General features: G+C 44.7%; 1 protein-coding gene across 1 annotated transcript in view; it reads left to right on the plus strand.

The window, feature by feature from the left end:
• Nucleotides 1–14,803: 14,803 nt before the first annotated feature.
• Nucleotides 14,804–18,291, plus strand: part of ap3b1a (adaptor related protein complex 3 subunit beta 1a) — a 319,942-nt gene continuing 316,454 nt past the window's right edge. The window contains exon 1 of the mRNA XM_070879808.1: nucleotides 14,804–15,123. Coding sequence (XP_070735909.1) covers nucleotides 14,984–15,123 — 140 coding nt within the window. The 5' untranslated portion in view covers nucleotides 14,804–14,983. The remainder of the gene's footprint in view (nucleotides 15,124–18,291) is intronic.

An 18,291-nucleotide genomic window follows, 5' to 3' on the forward strand; every position in this document is an offset into this window, starting at 1 on the left:
TTGAAGGAGTGCAGCAAAGGTTCACCAGACTGATTCCCGGGATGGCGGGACTGACATATCAAGAAAGACTGGATCAACTGGGCTTGTATTCACTGGAGTTCAGAAGAATGAGAGGGGATCTCATAGAAACGTTTAAAATTCTGATGGGTTTAGACAGGTTAGATGCAGGAAGAATGTTCCCAATGTTGGGGAAGTCCAGAACCAGGGGTCACAGACTAAGGATAAGGGGTAAGCCATTTAGGACCGAGATGAGGAGAAAATTCTTCACCCAGAGAGTGGTGAACCTGTGGAATTCTCTACCACAGAAAGTTGTTGAGGCCAATTCACTAAATTTATTCAAAAAGGAGTTAGATGTAGTCCTTACTACTAGGGGGATCAAGGGGTATGGCGAGAAAGCAGGAATGGGGCACTGAAGTTGCATGTTCAGCCATGAACTCATTGAATGACGGTGCAGGCTCGAAGGGCTGAATGACCTACTCCTGAACCTATTTTCTATGATTCTATGTTTCCAAAGAGGAAATTAACACAATAGTAAGGAAGGACATTAGCTTGGAGAATGTGGAATCTGTATGGGTGGAGATGCGGAATCAAAAAGGGCAGAAAATGCTAGTGGGTGTTGTGTACAGACCACCAAACAGTAGTAGTGAGGTTGGGAACAGCATCAAACAAGAAATTAGGAATGCGTGCAATAAAGGTACAGCAGTTATCATGGGTGACTTTAATCAACATATAGATTGGGCGAACCAAACTGGTAGCAATACGGTGGAGGAGGATTTCCTGGAGTGTATTAGGGATGATTTTCTCGACCAACATTTCGAGGAACCAACTAGGGATCTGTCCATCCCAGACTGGGTGTTGTGTAATGAGAAAAGACTAATTAGCAATCTTGTTGTGCGAGGCCCCTTGGGGAAGAGTGACCATAATATGGTAGAATTCTTTATTAAGATGGAGAGTGACACAGTTAATTCAGAGACTAGGGTCCTGAACTTAAGGAAAGGTAACTTCGATGGTATGAGATGTGAATTGGCTAGAATAGACTGGCGAATGAAACTTAAAGGGTTGACAGTGGATAGGCAATGGCAGACATTTAAAGATCACATGGATGAACTTCAGCAATTGTACATCCCTGTCTGGAGTAAAAATAAAACGGGGAAGGTGGCTCAACCGTGGCTAACAAGAGAAATTAAGAATAGTGTTAAATCCAAAGAAGAGGCATATAAATTGGCCAGAAAAAGCAGCAAACCTGAGGACTGGGAGAAATTTAGAATTCAGCAGAGGAGGACAAAGGGATTAATTAGGAGGGGGAAAATAGAGTATGAGAGGAAGCTTGCTGGGAACATAAAAACTGACTGCAAAAGCTTCTATAGATATGTGAAGAGAAAAAGATTAGTAGTCAGAATCAGGTGAATTTTTAATGGGGAAGAAAAAAATGGTAGACCAGTTGAACAAATACTTTGGATCTGTCTTCACAAAGGAAGACACAAATAACCTTCCGGAAATACTAGGGGACTGAGGGTCTAGTGAGAAGGAGGGACTGAAGGAAATCCTTATTCGTCGGGAAATTGTGTTAGGGAAATTGATGGGATTGAAGGCCGATAAATCCCCGGGGCCTGATAGTCTGCATCCCAGAGTACTTGAGGAAGTGGCCATAGAAATAGTGGATGCATAGGTGATCATTTTCCAACAGTCTATTGACTCTGGATCAGTTCCTATGGACTGGAGGTTGGCTAATGTAACACCACTTTTTAAAAAAGGAGGGAGAGAGAAAACGGGTAATTATAGACTGGTTAGCCTGACATCAGTCGTGGGGAAAATGTTGGAATCAATTATTAAAGATGAAATAGCAACGCATTTGGAAAGCAGTAACAGGATCGGTCCAAGTCAGCATGGATTTATGAAAGGGAAATCATGCTTTACAAATCTTCTGGAATTTTTTGAGAATGTAACTCGTAGAATGGACAAGGGAGAACCAGTGGATATGGTGTATTTGGACTTTCAAAAGGCTTTTGACAAGGTCCCACACAAGAGATTGGTGTGCAAAATTAAAGCACATGGTATTAGGGGAAATGTACCAATGTGGATAGAGAACAGGAAGCAGAGAGTCAGGATAAATGGGTCCTTTTCAGAATGGCAGGCAGTGACTCGTGGAGTGCCGCAGGGCTTAGTGCTGGGACCCTAGCTCTTTACAATATACATCAATGATTTAGATGAAAGAATTGAGTGTATTATCTCCAAGTTTGCAGATGACACTAAGCTGGGTGGCGGTTTGAGCTGTGAGGAGAATGCTAAGAGGCTGCAGGGTGACTTGGACAGGTCAGGTGAGTGGGCAAATGCATGGCAGATGCAGTATAATGTGGATAAATGTGAGGTTATCCACTTTAGGGACAAAAACACGAAGGCAGAATCGAGCAGCGGGACTCCGGGGTCGGAGGCCTATAAAAGGCAGCGTCGAGGAGGGGTTCGGGCAGTCGAGCAGCGGGAGTCCGGGGTTGGGGGCCTATAAAAGGCAGCGTCAAGGAGGAGTTCTGGCAGTCGAGCAGCGGGAGTCCGGGGTTGGGGGCATATAAAAGGCAGCGTCAAGGAGGAGTTCGGGCAGTCGAGCAGCGGGAGTCCGGGGTCAGAGAGGCCTATAAAAGGCTCGTCGAGGAGGAGTCGGGGAGTTCGAGCAGCGCGAGTCCTGGGTCGGAGAGGAGGCGGCCAGCCGGTGCAGCTGCAGCAGGGAGGCAAGAAAGAAGTAGAAAGAAATCGAAAGATGACGTCACAGCCAAGCGGGTAAGTGATTGGCTGGTGATTGGTAAGTAGTTTTTCTTTTTCTTTTCTTTATCAGTAAGTAACCTTTAGCATTGTTGTTTCCAAATTAAGTTTATCTAAGGGTTAAATCATGACAGGAGAGCTCGGACACATGTTATGCTCCTCCTGTACAATGTGAGAAGTCATGGACGCTTCCGGTGTCCCTGACAACTACATGTGCGGGAAGTGCATCCACCTGCAGCTCCTGACTGACCGCATTGCGGCACTGGAGCTGCGGGTGGATTCACTCTGGAGCATCCATGATGCTGAGAATAACGTGAATAGCACGTTTAGTGAGTTGGTCTTACCGCAGGTAAAGGTTACACAGCCAGATAGGGAATGGGTGACCAATAGGAAGAGCAGTGCAAGGAAGGTAGTGCAGGGGTCCCCTGCGGTCATCCCCCTGCAAGGCAGATACACCGCTTTGGGTACAGTTGCGGGGGTTGACTCATCAGGGGAGGGCAGCAGCAGCCAAGTTCATGGCACGTGGGTGGCTCTGCTGCACAGGAGGGCAGGAAAAAGAGTGGAACAGCTATAGTGATAGGGGATTCGATTGTAAGGGGAATAGATAGGCGTTTCTGCGACCGCAACCGAGACACCAGGATGGTATGTTGCCTCCCTGGTGCAAGGCTCAAGGATGTCTCGGAGCGGGTGCAGGGCATTCTGAAAAGGAAGGGTGAACAGCCAGTTGTCGTGGTGCATATAGGTACCAACGATATAGGTAAAAAATGGGATGAGGTCCGACAAGGCGAATTTAGGGAGCTAGGAGCTAAATTAAAAAGTAGGACCTCAAAAGTAGTAATCTCAGGATTACTACCAGTGCCACGTGCTAGTCAGAGTAGGAATCGCAGGATAGCTCAGATGAATATGTGGCTTGAGGAGTGGTACAGAAGGGAGGGATTCAAATTGCTGGGACATTGGAACCGGTTCTGGGGGAGGTGGGACCAGTACAAACCGGACGGTCTGCACCTGGGCACAACCGGAACCAATGTCCGAGGGGGCGTGTTTGCTAATGCTGTTGGGGAGGAGTTAAATTAATATGGCAGGGGGATGGGAACCTATGCAGGGAGACAGAGGGAAGTAGAATGGGGGCAGAAGCAAAAGATAGAAAGAAGAAAAGTAAAAGTGGAGGGAAGAGAAACCTGAGGCAAAAAGCAAAAAGGGCCACATTACAGCAAAATTCTAAAGGGGCAAAGTGTGTTAGAAAGACAAGCGTGAAGGCTCTGTGCCTCAATGCAAGGAGTATTCGGAAGAAGGTGGATGAATTAACTGCGCAGATAGCAGATAATGGGTATGATGTAATTGGCATCACAGAGACATGGCTCCAGGGTGACCAAGGCTGGGAACTCAACATCCAGGGGTATTCAACATTTAGGAAGGATAGACAGAAAGGAAAAGGAAGTGGGGTGGCATTACTGCTTAAAGAGGAAATTAATGCAATAGTAAGAAAGGACATTAGCTTGGATGATGTGGAATCGGTATGGGCAGAGCTACGGAATAGCATGGGCAGAAAACGCTAGTGGGAGTTGTGTACAGACCACCAAACAGTTGCAGTGAGGTTGGGGACAGCATCAAACAAGAAATTAGGGATGCATGCAATAAAGCATTTATCATGGGTGACTTTAATCTACATATTGATTGGGCTAACCAAACTGGTAGCAAAGCGGTGGAGGAGGATTTCCTGGAGTGTATTAGAGATGGTTTCTACACGAATATGTTGAGGAACCAACTTGGGAACTGGCCATCCTAGACTGGGTGATGTGTAATGAGAAAGAACTAATTAGCAATCTTGTTGTAGGAGGCCCCTTGGGGAAGAATGACCATAACATGGTAGAATTCTTTATTAAGATGGAGAGTGACACAGTTAATTCAGAAACTAGGGTCCTGAACTTAAGGAAAGGTAACTTCGATGGTTTGAGGCATGAATTGGCTAGAATAGACTGGCAAATGATACTTAAAGGGTTGACGGTGGATAGGCAATGGCAAACATTTAAAGATCACATGGATGAACTTCAGCAATTGTACATCCCTGTCTGGAGTAAAAATAAAACGGGGAAGGTGGCTCAACCATGGCTAACAAGGGAAATTAAGGATAGTGTTAAATCCAAGGAGGAGGCATATAAATTGGCCAGAAAAAGCAACAAACCTGAGGACTGGGAGAAATTTAGAATTCAGCAGAGGAGGACAAAGGATTTAATTAAGAGGGGGAAAATAGAGTACAAGAAGATTATTGCCGGGAACATAAAAACTGACTGCAAAAGCTTCCAAAGATATGTGAAGAGAAAAAGATTAGTGAAGACAAACGTAGGTCCCTTGCAGTCAGATTCAGGTGAATTTATAATGGGAAGAAAGAAATGGCAGACCAATTGAACAAATACTTTGGTTCTGTCTTCACGAAGGAAGACACAAATAACCTTCCGGAAGTACTAGGGGACTGAGGGTCTAGTGAGAAGGAGGAACTGAAGGATATCCTTATTAGGCAGGATATTGTGTTGGGGAAATTGATGGGATTGAAGGCCGATAAATCCCTGGGGGCTGAAAGTCTGCAGGCCAGAGTACTTAAGGAAGTGGCCAATAGAAATAGTGGATGCATAGGTGATCATTGTCCAACAGTCTATCGATTCTGGATCAGTTCCTATGGACTGGAGGGTAGGTAATGTAAAACCACTTTTTAAAAAGGGAGGGAGAGAGAAAGCGGGTAATTATAGACCGGTTAGCCTGACATCAGTAGTGGGTAAAATGTTGGAGTCAATTATTACGGATGAAATAGCAGTGCATTTGGAAAGCAGTGACATGATCGGTCCAAGTCAGCATGGATTTATGAAGGGGAAATCATGCTTGACAAATCGTCTGGAATTTTTTGAGAATGTAACTAGTAGAGTGGACAAGGGAGAACCAGTGGATGTGGTGTATTTGGACTTTCAAAAGGCTTTTGACAAGGTCCCACACAAGAGATTGGTATGCAAAATCAAAGCACACGGTATTGGGGGTAATATATTGATGTGGATAGAAAACTAGTTGGCAGACAGGAAGCAGAGAGTCGGGATAAATGGGTCCTTTTTAGAATGGCAGGCAGTGACTCGTGGGGTACCGCAGGGCTCAGTGCTGGGACCCCAGCTCTTTACAATATACATCAATGATTTAGATGAAGGAATTGAGTGTAATATCTCCATGTTTGCAGATGACACTAAACTGGGTTGCGGTGTGAGCTGTGACAGGGACGCTAAGAGGCTGCAGGGTGACTTGGACAGGTTAGGTGAGTGGGCAAATGCATGGCAGATGCAGTATAATGTGGATAAATGTGAGGTTATGCACTTTGGGGGCAAAAACGCGAAGACAGAATATTATCTGAATGGCGGCAGATTAGGAAAAGGGGAGGTGCAACGAGACCTGGGTGTCATGGTTCATCAGTCATTGAAAGTTGGCATGCAGGTATAGCAGGAGGTGAAGAAGGCAACTGGTATGTTGGCCTTCATAGCTAGGGGATTTGTGTATAGGAGCAGGGAGGTCTTACTGCAGTTGTACAGGGCCTGGAATATTGTGTCCAGTTTAGGTCTCCTAATGTGAGGAAGGACATTCTTGCTATTGAGGGAGTGCAGCGAAGGTTCACCAGACTGCTTCCCGGGATGGCAGGACTGACATATGAGGAGAGACTGGATCAACTGGGCCTTTATACATTGTAGTTTAGAAGGATGAGGGGAGATCTCAGAAATATATAAGATTCTGACGGGACGGGACAGGTTAGATGTGGATAGAATGTTCCCGATGTTGGGGAAGTCCAGAACCAGGGGACACAGTCTTAGGATAAGGGGTAGGCCATTTAGGACTGAGATGAGGAGAAACTTCTTCACTCAAAGAGTTGTTAACCTGTGGAATTCCCTGCCGCAGAGTTGTTGATGCCAGTTCATTGGATATATTAAAGAGGGAGTTAGATATGGCCCTTACGGCTAAGGGGATGAAGGGGTATGGAGAGAAAGCAGGAAAGGGGTACTGAGGGAATGATCAGCCATGATCATATTGAATGGTGGTGCAGGCTCGAAGGGCCGAATGGCCTACTCCTGCATCTATTTTCTATGTTTCTATGTTTCTATCTGAATGGCGGCTGATTAGGAAAAGGGGAGGTGCAACGAGACCTGGGTGTCATGGTACATCAGTCGTTGAAAGTTGGCATGCAGGTACAGCAGGTGGTGAAGGCGGCAAATAGTATGTTGGCCTTCATAGCTAGGAGATTGGAGTATCGGAGTAGGGAGGTCTTACTGCAGTTGTACAGGGCCTTGGTGAGACCTCACCTGGAATACTGTGTTCAGTTTTGGTCTCCGAATCTGAGGAAGGAAGTTCTTGCTATTGAGGGAGTGCAGCGAAGGTTCACCAGACTGATTCCCGGGATAGCAGGACTGACATATGAGGAGAGACTGGATCGACTGGGCCTGTATTCACTGGAGTTTAGAAGGATGAGAGGGGATCTCATAGAAACATATAAAATTCTGACAGAACTGGACAGGTTAGATGCAGGAAGAATGTTCCCGATGTTGGGGAAGTCCAAAACCAAGGGACACAGTCTAAGGATAAGGGGTAAGCCATTTAGGACTGAGATACGGAGAAACTTCTTCACTCAGAGAGTTATTAGCCTGTGTAATTCTCTACCGCAGAGAGTTGTTGATGCCAGTTCATTGGATATATTCAAGAGGGAGTTAGATATGGCCCTTACAGCTAAAGGGATCGAGGGATATGGAGAGAAAGCAGGAAAGGGGTACTGAGGTGAATGATCAGCCATGATCTTATTGATTGGTGGTGTAGGCTCGAAGGGCCGAATGGTCTACTCCTGCACCTATTTTCTATGTTTCTATGCTTCTATGAATTGGGTGGAGGTGTTTCCAATGCGGAAAATAACAAGAAGCAAAACACTAGACAATTTGCCAAGATTGTTTTCTTCATATGGCCTCCCAGAGTGTCTGATAATGGGCCGCAATTTTTTTCAGAAGAATTTGTACAGTTCATGAGCAGAAACGGTGTGAGACATACCAAAGTTCCACCATACCAGCCTGCTTCAAATGGTGCAGCAGAGCGCACAGTGCAAATTGTAAAACCTGCTCTCATTAAGCAAATGTTGGATTCCAAATCCAAGAAACGGCAGTTGTCGTTGGACCACAAATTGGCAAATTTTCTAATTACTTATCGTAATACTCCTCATATAACAACTGGTAGAACACCAGCCGAGTTGTTTCTTAAACAACAGCCATGAATTAGGTGCTCGTTGTTAAGGCCGAACTTGTTTCAGTCAGTCGAAGAGAAACAATTAAGACAGAAAGAGAATCATGATAGAGGTGGAGTAAGAGAGAGAAGTGTGAAATTGAATCAGAAGGTGAGAGTGAAGAACCATCACCATAAATGATTAAAGTGGTATTCGGAAGAGTGGTGAAGATATGTAGCCCTCGCACATATTTGGTCAAGCTGTTTGATCATGGAAAGGTTAGGTTTTCACATTGATCATATTTTACCTACAGATATGGAAGGAGTTGAAAGTTGGAATGATTCGATTATTTCTAATGAGTCAGACAGTCTTGTTACAAGTAGAGTATCAGTAGCAGATCCTACATTAGATGTACTAGAAACAAGTCCAAGAGAAAGTCAGAATTTAAGTGTGAGTCCGAGTCAGGCAGACAAACAGTCTGAAGTTGTAGAGAGTCAAAAATGTAGATTAAAGGTTGCCCTTGAAGAAAAGCTCTCCTCAGGCTTAGCCTAGAATGAGTCTACGTACTCCAACATGTTTGGAATGTTCTGTTCAAGAGCCAAGGTAACCTCTTCGAGACAGGAAAGCAGTGGTTACGTTTGATTTGTAAATATGGCAAAATAAGGCCATATCTTTTGTTGTGTATAACCATGCAAGTTATGTATGATTATTTTGTTATGATTACTTCTTCATTAAGGAGGGAGAAGTGTAATATAGAGCTCCCCAAGTGTACTAATGCTCCACCTAGTGGACTACTGTGATAATGTAACTGCTGATGTATATAAAAGGATCATGTAAAAAGGTCGCATGTCAAGTTCCTGTAGAGCCATCTTTTGTGTGTGTTTGTGATATTGTAAGGAATAGAAACATAAAAACATAGAAACTAGGTGCAGGAGTAGGTCATTTGGCCCTTCGAGCCTGCACCACCATTCAATCAGTCCATGGCTGAACATGCAACTTCAGTACCCCATTCCTGCTTTCTCGCCATACCCCTTGACCCCCCTAGTAGTAAGGACTACATCTAACTCCTTTTTGAATATATTTAGTGAACTGGCCTCAACAACTTTCTGTGGTAGAGAATTCCACAGGTTCACCATTCTCTGGTTGAAGAAGTTTCTCCTCATCTCGGTCCTAAATGGCTTACCCCTTATCCTTAGACTGTGACCCCTGGTTCTGGACTTCCCCAACATTGGGAACATTCTTCCTGATTCTAACCTGTCTAAACCCGTCAGAATTTTAAATGTTTCTATGAGATCCCCTCTCATTCTTCTGAACTCCAGTGAATATTTGCCCAGTTGATCCAGTCTTTCTTGATAGGTCAATCCCGTCATCCCGGGAATCAGTCTGGTGAACCTTCGCTGCACTCCCTCAATAGCAAGAATGTCCTTCCTCAAGTTAGGAGACCAAAACTGTACATAATATTCCAGGTGTGGCCTCACCAAGGTCCTGTACAACTGTAGTAACACCTCACTGCCCCTGTACTCTAATCCCCTCGCTATGAAGGCCAACATGCCATTTGCTTTCTTAACTGCCTGCTGTACCTGCATGCCAACCTTCAATGACTGGTGTACCATGACACCCAGGTCTCGTTGCACCTCCCCTTTTCCTAATCTGTCACCACTCAGATAATAGTCTGTCTCTCTGTTTTTATCACCAAAGTGGATAGCCTCACATTTATCCACATTATACTTAATCTGCCATGCATTTGCCCACTCACCTAACCTATCCAAGTCACTCTGCAGCCTCATAGCATCCTCCTCGCAGCTCACACTGCCACCCAACTGAATGTCATCCGCAAATGTGGAGATACTACATTTAATCCCCTCGTCTAAATCATTAACGTACAATGTAAACAGCTGGGGCCCCAGCACAGAACCCCACTAGTCACTGCCTGCCATTCTGAAAAGTACCCATTTACTCCTACTCTTTGCTTCCTGTCTGCCAACCAGTTCTCAATCCATGTCAGCACACTACCCCCAATCCCATGTGCTTTAACTTTGCACATTAATCTCTTGTGTGGGACCTTGTCGAAAGCCTTCTGACAGTCCAAATACACCACATCAACTGGTTCCCCCTTGTCCACTCTACTGGAAACATCCTCAAAAAATTCCAAAAGATTTGTCAAGCATGATTTCCCTTTCACAAATCCATGCTGACTTGGACCTATCATGTCACCTCTTTCCAAATGTGCTGCTATGACATCCTTAATAATTGATTCCATCATTTTACCCACTACCAATGTCAGGCTGACCGGTCTATAATTCCCTGCAATATATCACAACAGTAACAACATGCATTTATATAGCGCCTTTAGCAAAGTAAAATGTCCCAAGGTGCTTCACAGGAGAGTATTCAAACAAACTTTGACACCAAGCCATGCATCCCTTTTATCTTGCTATCTTTCCTTTCCCTCCCCTCCTTCCTCCTCTCCTTTGTCTCTTTCCTTTTCTTATTTATTCCTGGTTGTCTCCTTTCTTTTGGTTTTCCTTGTTTTCTCTCACTCTTCCATCTCTTCTGTCTATTTCTGCTCCTTTCCTTCCCGTATTCCCCTGTCCCTCATCATTTATTCATGCCATCTTTCCTTCTCTTTCTCCTTCTTCCATTCTCTTTCCCTCCTGCCCTCATCCCTTTTCTCCCCATGTCTTTCTCTCGTCTTTCCCTTTCTCTCACACTCTTCCTCTCTTTGCCTTCTATCATATTATCTCTCTCTTCCTTTCCTGTCTCCTCCGTGTCTTTGTATTTTGTCACTCTCCTCCTTCCCTTTTCTTTCTTTGCATTTCCTTTTATTTCTCTTACTTCCCTTCACTCAACTATCCTTTTCTCTCGCCTTCCTTTTTTACTCCCTACTTTCCCACTGTGTCATTCTCCTCCTTCCTCTTTCCTTTCTGTGTCACTCTCTGATTCCCTTGTCATACTTTCACCATTCCCTTCTGTGTTTTGCTCCCTTAGAAAACAGATTTGTTTGAATAATGTATAAGACATTCCCCACTTTGTAGGTCTCTGAAAAGCTAATTAGTGTGATGTATAATACATGCCTCTGCTCCCCTTAATAGCTAACCAATACGTGTCATGTAGAAGGGTAACAAATGTACTGGTAATTGTATTGGAGGGCTTATGGTACCAGATTAGCAACCTAGAGGTCATGAGTTCAAATCTCACCACAGCAAGTTGCAAAATTGAATTCAATTAAGAAAAGTAACCATGAAAGTTGCCATAAGAATCCAACTGGTTTTCTGCTGTCCTTCAGTGAAGTAAACTTGCCGTCACTGATGAGTCTGCCTACATTTGAGGACAGTGATCGAATCTTAATACAAGCCACTCAATTGTAAAATAAATTGTTATGTAATGGTTCAAGAAGGCAACTAGGGATGGGCAAAAGCATGGAATACCAGTGTTACACACATCTTGAGAAGTAATAACTAAAAGACATGACTCTGCTCACTTCTGAAGAGTTGATCAATGCATATCTAGTAACTTAGTAAGATTGTAAAGATAAATCAGACCTATGCTAGTTATGTGGCTCAACTTCTGTTTCCTGGAGTCCGCTTTTCCCCATGACCAAAATATTCACAGGTGATTTAAGATAACGCTGTTTTCAATTTCAGTTCTCATTAAATCCTTACAGAGCAACCCGAAAATCTCCCCATTGCTAAATCTAATTTTTTTTTAATGATTCCAGGGTTTTCACCTCCACCTCTATCCATTCCATGTGTTGATCGCTCACAGCATAAAGACCCTCCTGACATCAGTCCTTAAATTACCCTTTTCTAGTTCCTTTGTGCTACTCCCACTATTTATTTTAAAGTAGTTTTCGGGGATTAAAAACAGAAAATGCTGGAAATACTCAGCACGGAACGCAGTTTGTGGCAGGGGCCAAAGACAATGGTTTCCCAGCCACAAACTCCATTCCCTAGCCATCCACGTCATTCCTCTCCCTAGCATTTGTTTGAAGCTGAAACAGACTGTTCGCAACCTTAGTGTCATATTTGACCCCGAAATGAGCATCCGACCACATATCTGCGGCACAAGTGAACTGCCTATTTTCACCTCTGTAACATCGCCCGTCTCTGCCCCTGCCTCAGCTTATCTGCTGCTGAACCTCTTACCCATGCCTTTGTTACCTCCTGGCTGGCTGAGCGTTCTACCCGATGTAAACTTGAGGTCATCCAAAACTCGGCTGCCCATGTTCTAACTCGTACCAAGTCCCATTCAGTCATTACCCCTGTGCTCGCTGACCAACATAGGCTCCCGGTTAAGCAACGCCTCGATTTCAAGATGCTCATCCTTGTTTACAAACCCCTTCATGGCCTCGTCGCTCCCTATCTCTGTAATCTCCTTTAGTCTCAAAGCCCCCCTCCTGCCCCGCAAAGATATCTGCGCTCCTCAAATTCTGGAACTCCCTCCCGAAACCTCTCCACCTCTCTTTCCTCCTTTAAGACACTCCTTAAAACCTACCTCTTCTGCCATAATTTCTTATGTGGCTCAGTGTCAAATTCTTGTCTTATAATACTCCTGTGAAACACCTTGAGATGTTTTACTACGTTAAAGGTGCTAAATAAATACAAGTTGTTGTTGTTGTTGAAAGGTATTAAGGGACATAGGGGCCAAAGGCGGGTTACAGGGGTCAAGCAGGGCTGCGTCATCGCGTCAACCTTCTTCTCGATCTTCCTGCAATGCTCTACCTCATACTCAACAAGCTCCCTGCTGGAGTAGAACTAAACTATAGAACCAGTGGGAACCTGTTCAACCTTCGTCACCTCCAGGCCAGATCCAAGGCCGTCCCATCCTCTGTCGTCGAGCTACAGTACGCGGACGACGCTTGCGTCTGCGCACAGAGGTTGAACTCCAAGTCATCGTCAACAGCTTCACCGAGGCGTATGAAAGCATGAGCCTTACGCTAAACATCCATAAGATAAAGGTCCTCCACCAACCTGACACTGCAACACAGCACTGCTCCCCAGTCATCAAATTCATGGCGTGGACAACGTGGACCACTTTCCATACCTCGGGAGCCTATTATCAGCAAGGGCAGACAGCGACGACGAGGTTCAACACCGCCTCCAGTGCGCCAGTGCAACCTTTGGCCGCTTGAGGAAGAGAGTGTTCCAAGATCAGGCCCTCAAATCTGGCACCAAGTGTTTGGTCTAGAGGGTTGTAGTGATACCCACCCTCCTGTATGGCTCAGAGGCATGGACCATACACATAAGACACCTCAAATCGCTGGAGAAATATCACCAACGATGCCTTCGCAAGATCCTGTAAATCCCCTGGGAGGACAGACGCACCAATGTTATTGTTCTCGATCAGGCCAACATCCCCAGCATTGAAACACTGACCACACTCGACCAGCTCCGTTGGGCTGGCCACATTGTTCGCATGCCTGACACAAGACTCCCAAAGCAAGCGCTCTACTCGGAACTCCTACAAGGCAAGCGACCCCCAGGTGGGCAGAGGAAACATTTCAAGGACACCCTCAAAGCCTCCTTGATAAGTGCAACATCCCCACCTGGGAGTCCCTGGCCCAAGACTGCCCTAAGTGGAGGAAGAGCATCCGGGAGGGCGCTGAGCACCCCGAGTCTTGTCGCCGAGAGCATGCAGAAATCAAGTGCAGGCAGCGGAAGGAGCGTGCGGCAAACCAGATGCCCCACCCACCCTTTCACCAACCACAGTCTGTCCCACCTGTGTCAAGAGACTGTAATTCCCGTATTGGACTATACAGTCACCTGAGAACTCACTTTTGGAGTGGAAGCAAGTCTTCCCCGATTTCGAGGGACTGCCTATGATGATGCTACGGAGTTAGGTCACAGATCAGCTATGATCTGATTGAATGGCAGAACAGGATCGAGGAGCTGAATGGGCTACTCCCGTTCCTATGATTGGAAGAGAAAAGGTGGGCAAGATAAATGTCTAAATCCTCATGCACGCCAAGCCTCTGAACTAGTATAGTATTAGGCAGTCCCTCATATCGAGGATGACCTGCTTCCACACCAAAAATAGATGAGTTCACAGGTGTTTCAATGAGGGACCTGACAATCTAGATCCCAAACGACATACTAAAAGGGTGGAAGATGCCGGTGCATGGATTCTTTTAACCTGGGGTGGCCGTTGCACACCAGCCACTACACAGGCTTGACAGAGCTAGTTCTTGATCCAGTGGCAAGGATTAACCAAGATGACTGGAGACCAAGCTCTGCTGCACAGACCTAGTGCGCACGCATGCTCCTACTATCCATAGATCGCAGTGTGGGTTGGCCCGTGCTGCCCCTGGGCCTCTCCTGGGCCCCGAACCCTCGCTCCTGGGCCCCAATCACGATGCTCCTGGGCCCTGATCTCTCACTGTTTCTCCGCCCCGATCAAAAATGGAGCAGTCAGAAACAGAACATCAATTAGTCTCCTCTTATCTTGGGAGGCATCAAGAATTATTCTCCGCCTCTGTGCAGTTCTGGACTGAGCAAAAGTTGCAAGCAACTCTTTTAACAATCTGGAATCCTGGTAAGGTGTCATTTCAAAAGATCATTTATTTTGGCAGGCAAAAGAGGAACTAGGTTTGTAGTGTGCGCCAGTGACGTTGACCACAAGCCGCTGCTGTATTGCTAGCCCTGCACACTCTCCGGCCTCAGAGTCTGCGCGTGCGCTGGCATCGCGCGCTGCCGTGCCCTTCCAGCTAATCGGGGGAGAGCAGCGCGGTGCGCGAAGGTGGCGAGCGCCGTGACGTCACGGGGAGCGGACGTTTCTATGGCAGCCGCTGCATCACGTGAGCTCGCAGTCAGCTGACCTTCCACCGCCTCCCTCCATCACATTTCCGGTACCGTGTGAGAGGGATTTGTTGGTTTGGAAAAAAAAAGGAGGTGTGGAGGTGGGGTGCAAAAAAACAACAAATCAAAAACAAACAAACAGTTAATCAGCCGGACTGACTCGCAGCAAGTTCCCGCGAGCCGGGGGGGGGAGAGCTCCAGGCGGATCATGGCGAGTAACAACGTGTCCTATAATGACCAGGGTGAGCGGGGCCTGGCAGGGGAATCGAGCGAGTTGGGCCAAGAAGCAACGGCAATGACTTCAGGAGCAGGCGCTGGTTTCCGGCTCTTCAGCGCAGACTACAAGAAGTAAGTCAAAGTGTAACTTGGTGATGGGTTGTAGATTCTCCCCAGGCTCCTCTCCCCGGCACACAAAACGCCAGTTTCAGCGTTTTGAGCACCATTATATATGATTATTGAAGAGGCATAGTTTTCGTGAAATGACTTTGGCAAACTTTGCTCGTGCTAATTAATGTTCAAACGCATTACTTGTGATGAAGAGAATGTAAAGCAGGGTTCTTTTGTCAAACAATTAATGGGCTGCTGAACATTTCCTTGTGAATGCAGTACTTCTTTGGCATTGGTACTTTATCAGTTGCCTCAGGTTGAGGTACTGTAAAATCTTCAGAGATCTTTATGTGATCAATCTGACCACTTTGCAGACTTCACAAGGTTAGTTACATTCACTATCGCCACTCTTGTTGTGCTGTAGGGGTTGTGAATAGTATCTTTCGATACATGTTTTTAAAATTGTTCGTAATCTTTTGGTAATGGCTTAATAGTTCTGCTTAGTATTGTAGTGGATTTTTCCAGCACTCTTAAGTGCAATTGAGCCCCCCTCCAAAAAAAATGAGGGCAAGGAAAGCTGATTTTTTTGTTCCAGAAAAAGTTGCTGTTTCTTCAGGTGGTACATATTCATTTTGCAAAATGAGCTAGCAACATTAAATTGGAAATCTAATTTTGGTAACTTTTCACTGCCTGCATTTACACACATGTTGCACTGTTGACATTCTTGACTGTTAACTTGGTAATCTTGGAACAACTCATTAACTCCTTGCTCTTCTCTTTATTATATTTAGACTTTGTTTTATTAACAATTGATTAATGTAAAGTTGAGGCTGTTGAGTTCGAGCGAAACAAATAATTTAGAAGCTCAGTGCAAATTGGTCAGAATTGTAGATGATATCAAACTAAGTCATGATTGAATCTAAAGAGGCAGTGTACAAACTACAGAATTAATTTTACTAAATACCTAAACATTGGTAAACAAAGATTGGCAACGTAAGTTCTTGAATATTACTGAAATAGCTATGGTTGGCAAGATATTAAGGTGTTTTTTTTTTATAGCCTTGAGGCTCAATATCCAATCACTGCAGAACAAATAGCTTGGAAATCAATATAGTCCAGTATATGTGGGAGGAAGTCATGTTCATGTACAGTGTTCTGGTCAGTCTGCACTTTGATTATGGTCTGTGCACGATTAGGATCAAGATTTAAGGCTGACATTCAAGTCTTGGAGGCTTAACAGAGTAGAATCACAAGACTGTCCTCCTAACTCAGTTCTCGGTCACTAAACATAAGACTGAAGAAAGTGGACTTTCAATTGAAAAGAGGGCATCACCAGTAATGTAGATGTATATAATGGTATAGAAAAGTAAAACCTGGGACACTGCTTCAAGGTTAAATATGATGGGATAAGGGGCCACAGGTTCAAACTAATAAAACCAGTTTAGGACGGATGTAAGGAAGTTGTTCAAATGGAACAATTACTAACTACAGTAGACTTGTCCCAGATATTGGAGGTGAAAGTAACATTTAAATATTTTGATTTGAAGGGCAATATGGAATCTTTTTATGGAAAATGAACTGGATAGCCTTTCTCATCTACTTCTATCCTGTGAAGTTGTCCTTTCCGAATGGTTATGGTTTCTATGGTGACATTGGTTGATGCAGGTTCCATTGCTCTGATTGAAGTTAGAGTAAAGCAAAAGCAGAGGGCAAAAATAATTTTGCATTGTTCCTGGGCCAGAAACCTCCCCCCTGCCCCTCTCCACCAGTATATTTATGGATCCATTGATCCAGAAAGGAATGCGTAAGGGATATCTTTTGCTAGCTATGACCTAAAAATAATAGTTTTGGACTTGAGACCATCACAACATTTGTCAAATGATTGAACTAGAATTGCTGCTTTGGTGGCACCGCTTTTTCCCAGCGTGCAGTTCCACATTGCTTTTATGTGCATTAAATAATTTTGTAGCATCTCCTAACCACTTGTCTGCTCAAAACTATATACTGGTAGATGTTGTGAAGGCTTCTTTGTGAGATGGCTGGGAAACTGTTTTGAGGGAAAGCTGTGGAGAGTTACCAATGCATTTTCAACACTTGGCACTCTTCAGCAGACCTGTGCACTCTTCCACTGCTAGGTTCGGATAAACAGCTTTGTAGTTAAAAGCGGCTTAATCTTTGTCTTCAGGAAGTTACTACTCTAATGACTTGTTGGTGTTTCGCAATATTTTCTGCTGTATGCCACTTGAGCATATCTTCAGTGCTCGACACAAATTAATAGGGTTCCAGCTGTGACTGATGAATGAAGTGACTCTTGAGGAGCAGTTTAGAGATCCTTTTGAATGCTTGTCAACTTAACGACGGCCTCTTGGTTTGCTTTGTAGAAGTATTTGTCCTGTTAGTTCTGGTAAATTGTGCTTGCAAGGATTTGTTACTTGGGGCCAAATAAAAGCAAGAAGCTCTTTAAATCTTGTCTATTATTCTGCATCTGTGGATCGAGTCAAGTGGCAAGACCTCCGCCAATACCGTTTGCATGAATATTTATTACACATTCTTGTCAGCAAGAAATTGAATATCAATTCTTTGCAGAATATTGGGTTGATATGGTGATCTACTTTTAATTGGTGCGTGCATGGTGCAGTGATGTGCACGAATACAAGCTTGTACTACTCCCCACACTGAGTTTCCAGTTTTGACAGTGCTGCCAAGAGGAAATAGTGTTGTGGCTAGACATTTCACATACACGTAGGTGAAAAAAATCACACTTTATTACCAGATCACACTTGACCACTGATTAAAGCAGCTTCATGTTTCTGTGGGTTTTGTGGGTAACCTATCGAACATCATAATGGAAAGAGAAAAGGCCATTTTGCTTGTCAAGTCTCTTCGTTTCAAGGAGAATCTGCAAACTACCCTGTCGGGGTTTCTACTCCACCTAAAAATAATTCCCACTCAAAGGTAACAATCCAGAGTATTCATCTTGTCCCATTGCTCCACTATTCATTCCTGATTGTCCACCCCTCTGATTATTTACGGTTGAACTTTCAGTTTGTTTTGAATTGCTGTGTGGTCAGGGTGTATCAGGAGTTCGGCTCTAAATTAAAAAGCAAGACCTTAAGGATAATAATATCTGGATTATTGCCTGAGCCACGGGCAAATTGGCAATAGAACCAAACGGATCAAGAAAATTAA

Source organism: Pristiophorus japonicus, chromosome 1 (genome assembly GCF_044704955.1).
Source record: "Pristiophorus japonicus isolate sPriJap1 chromosome 1, sPriJap1.hap1, whole genome shotgun sequence".
NCBI lineage: Eukaryota > Metazoa > Chordata > Chondrichthyes > Pristiophoridae > Pristiophorus > Pristiophorus japonicus.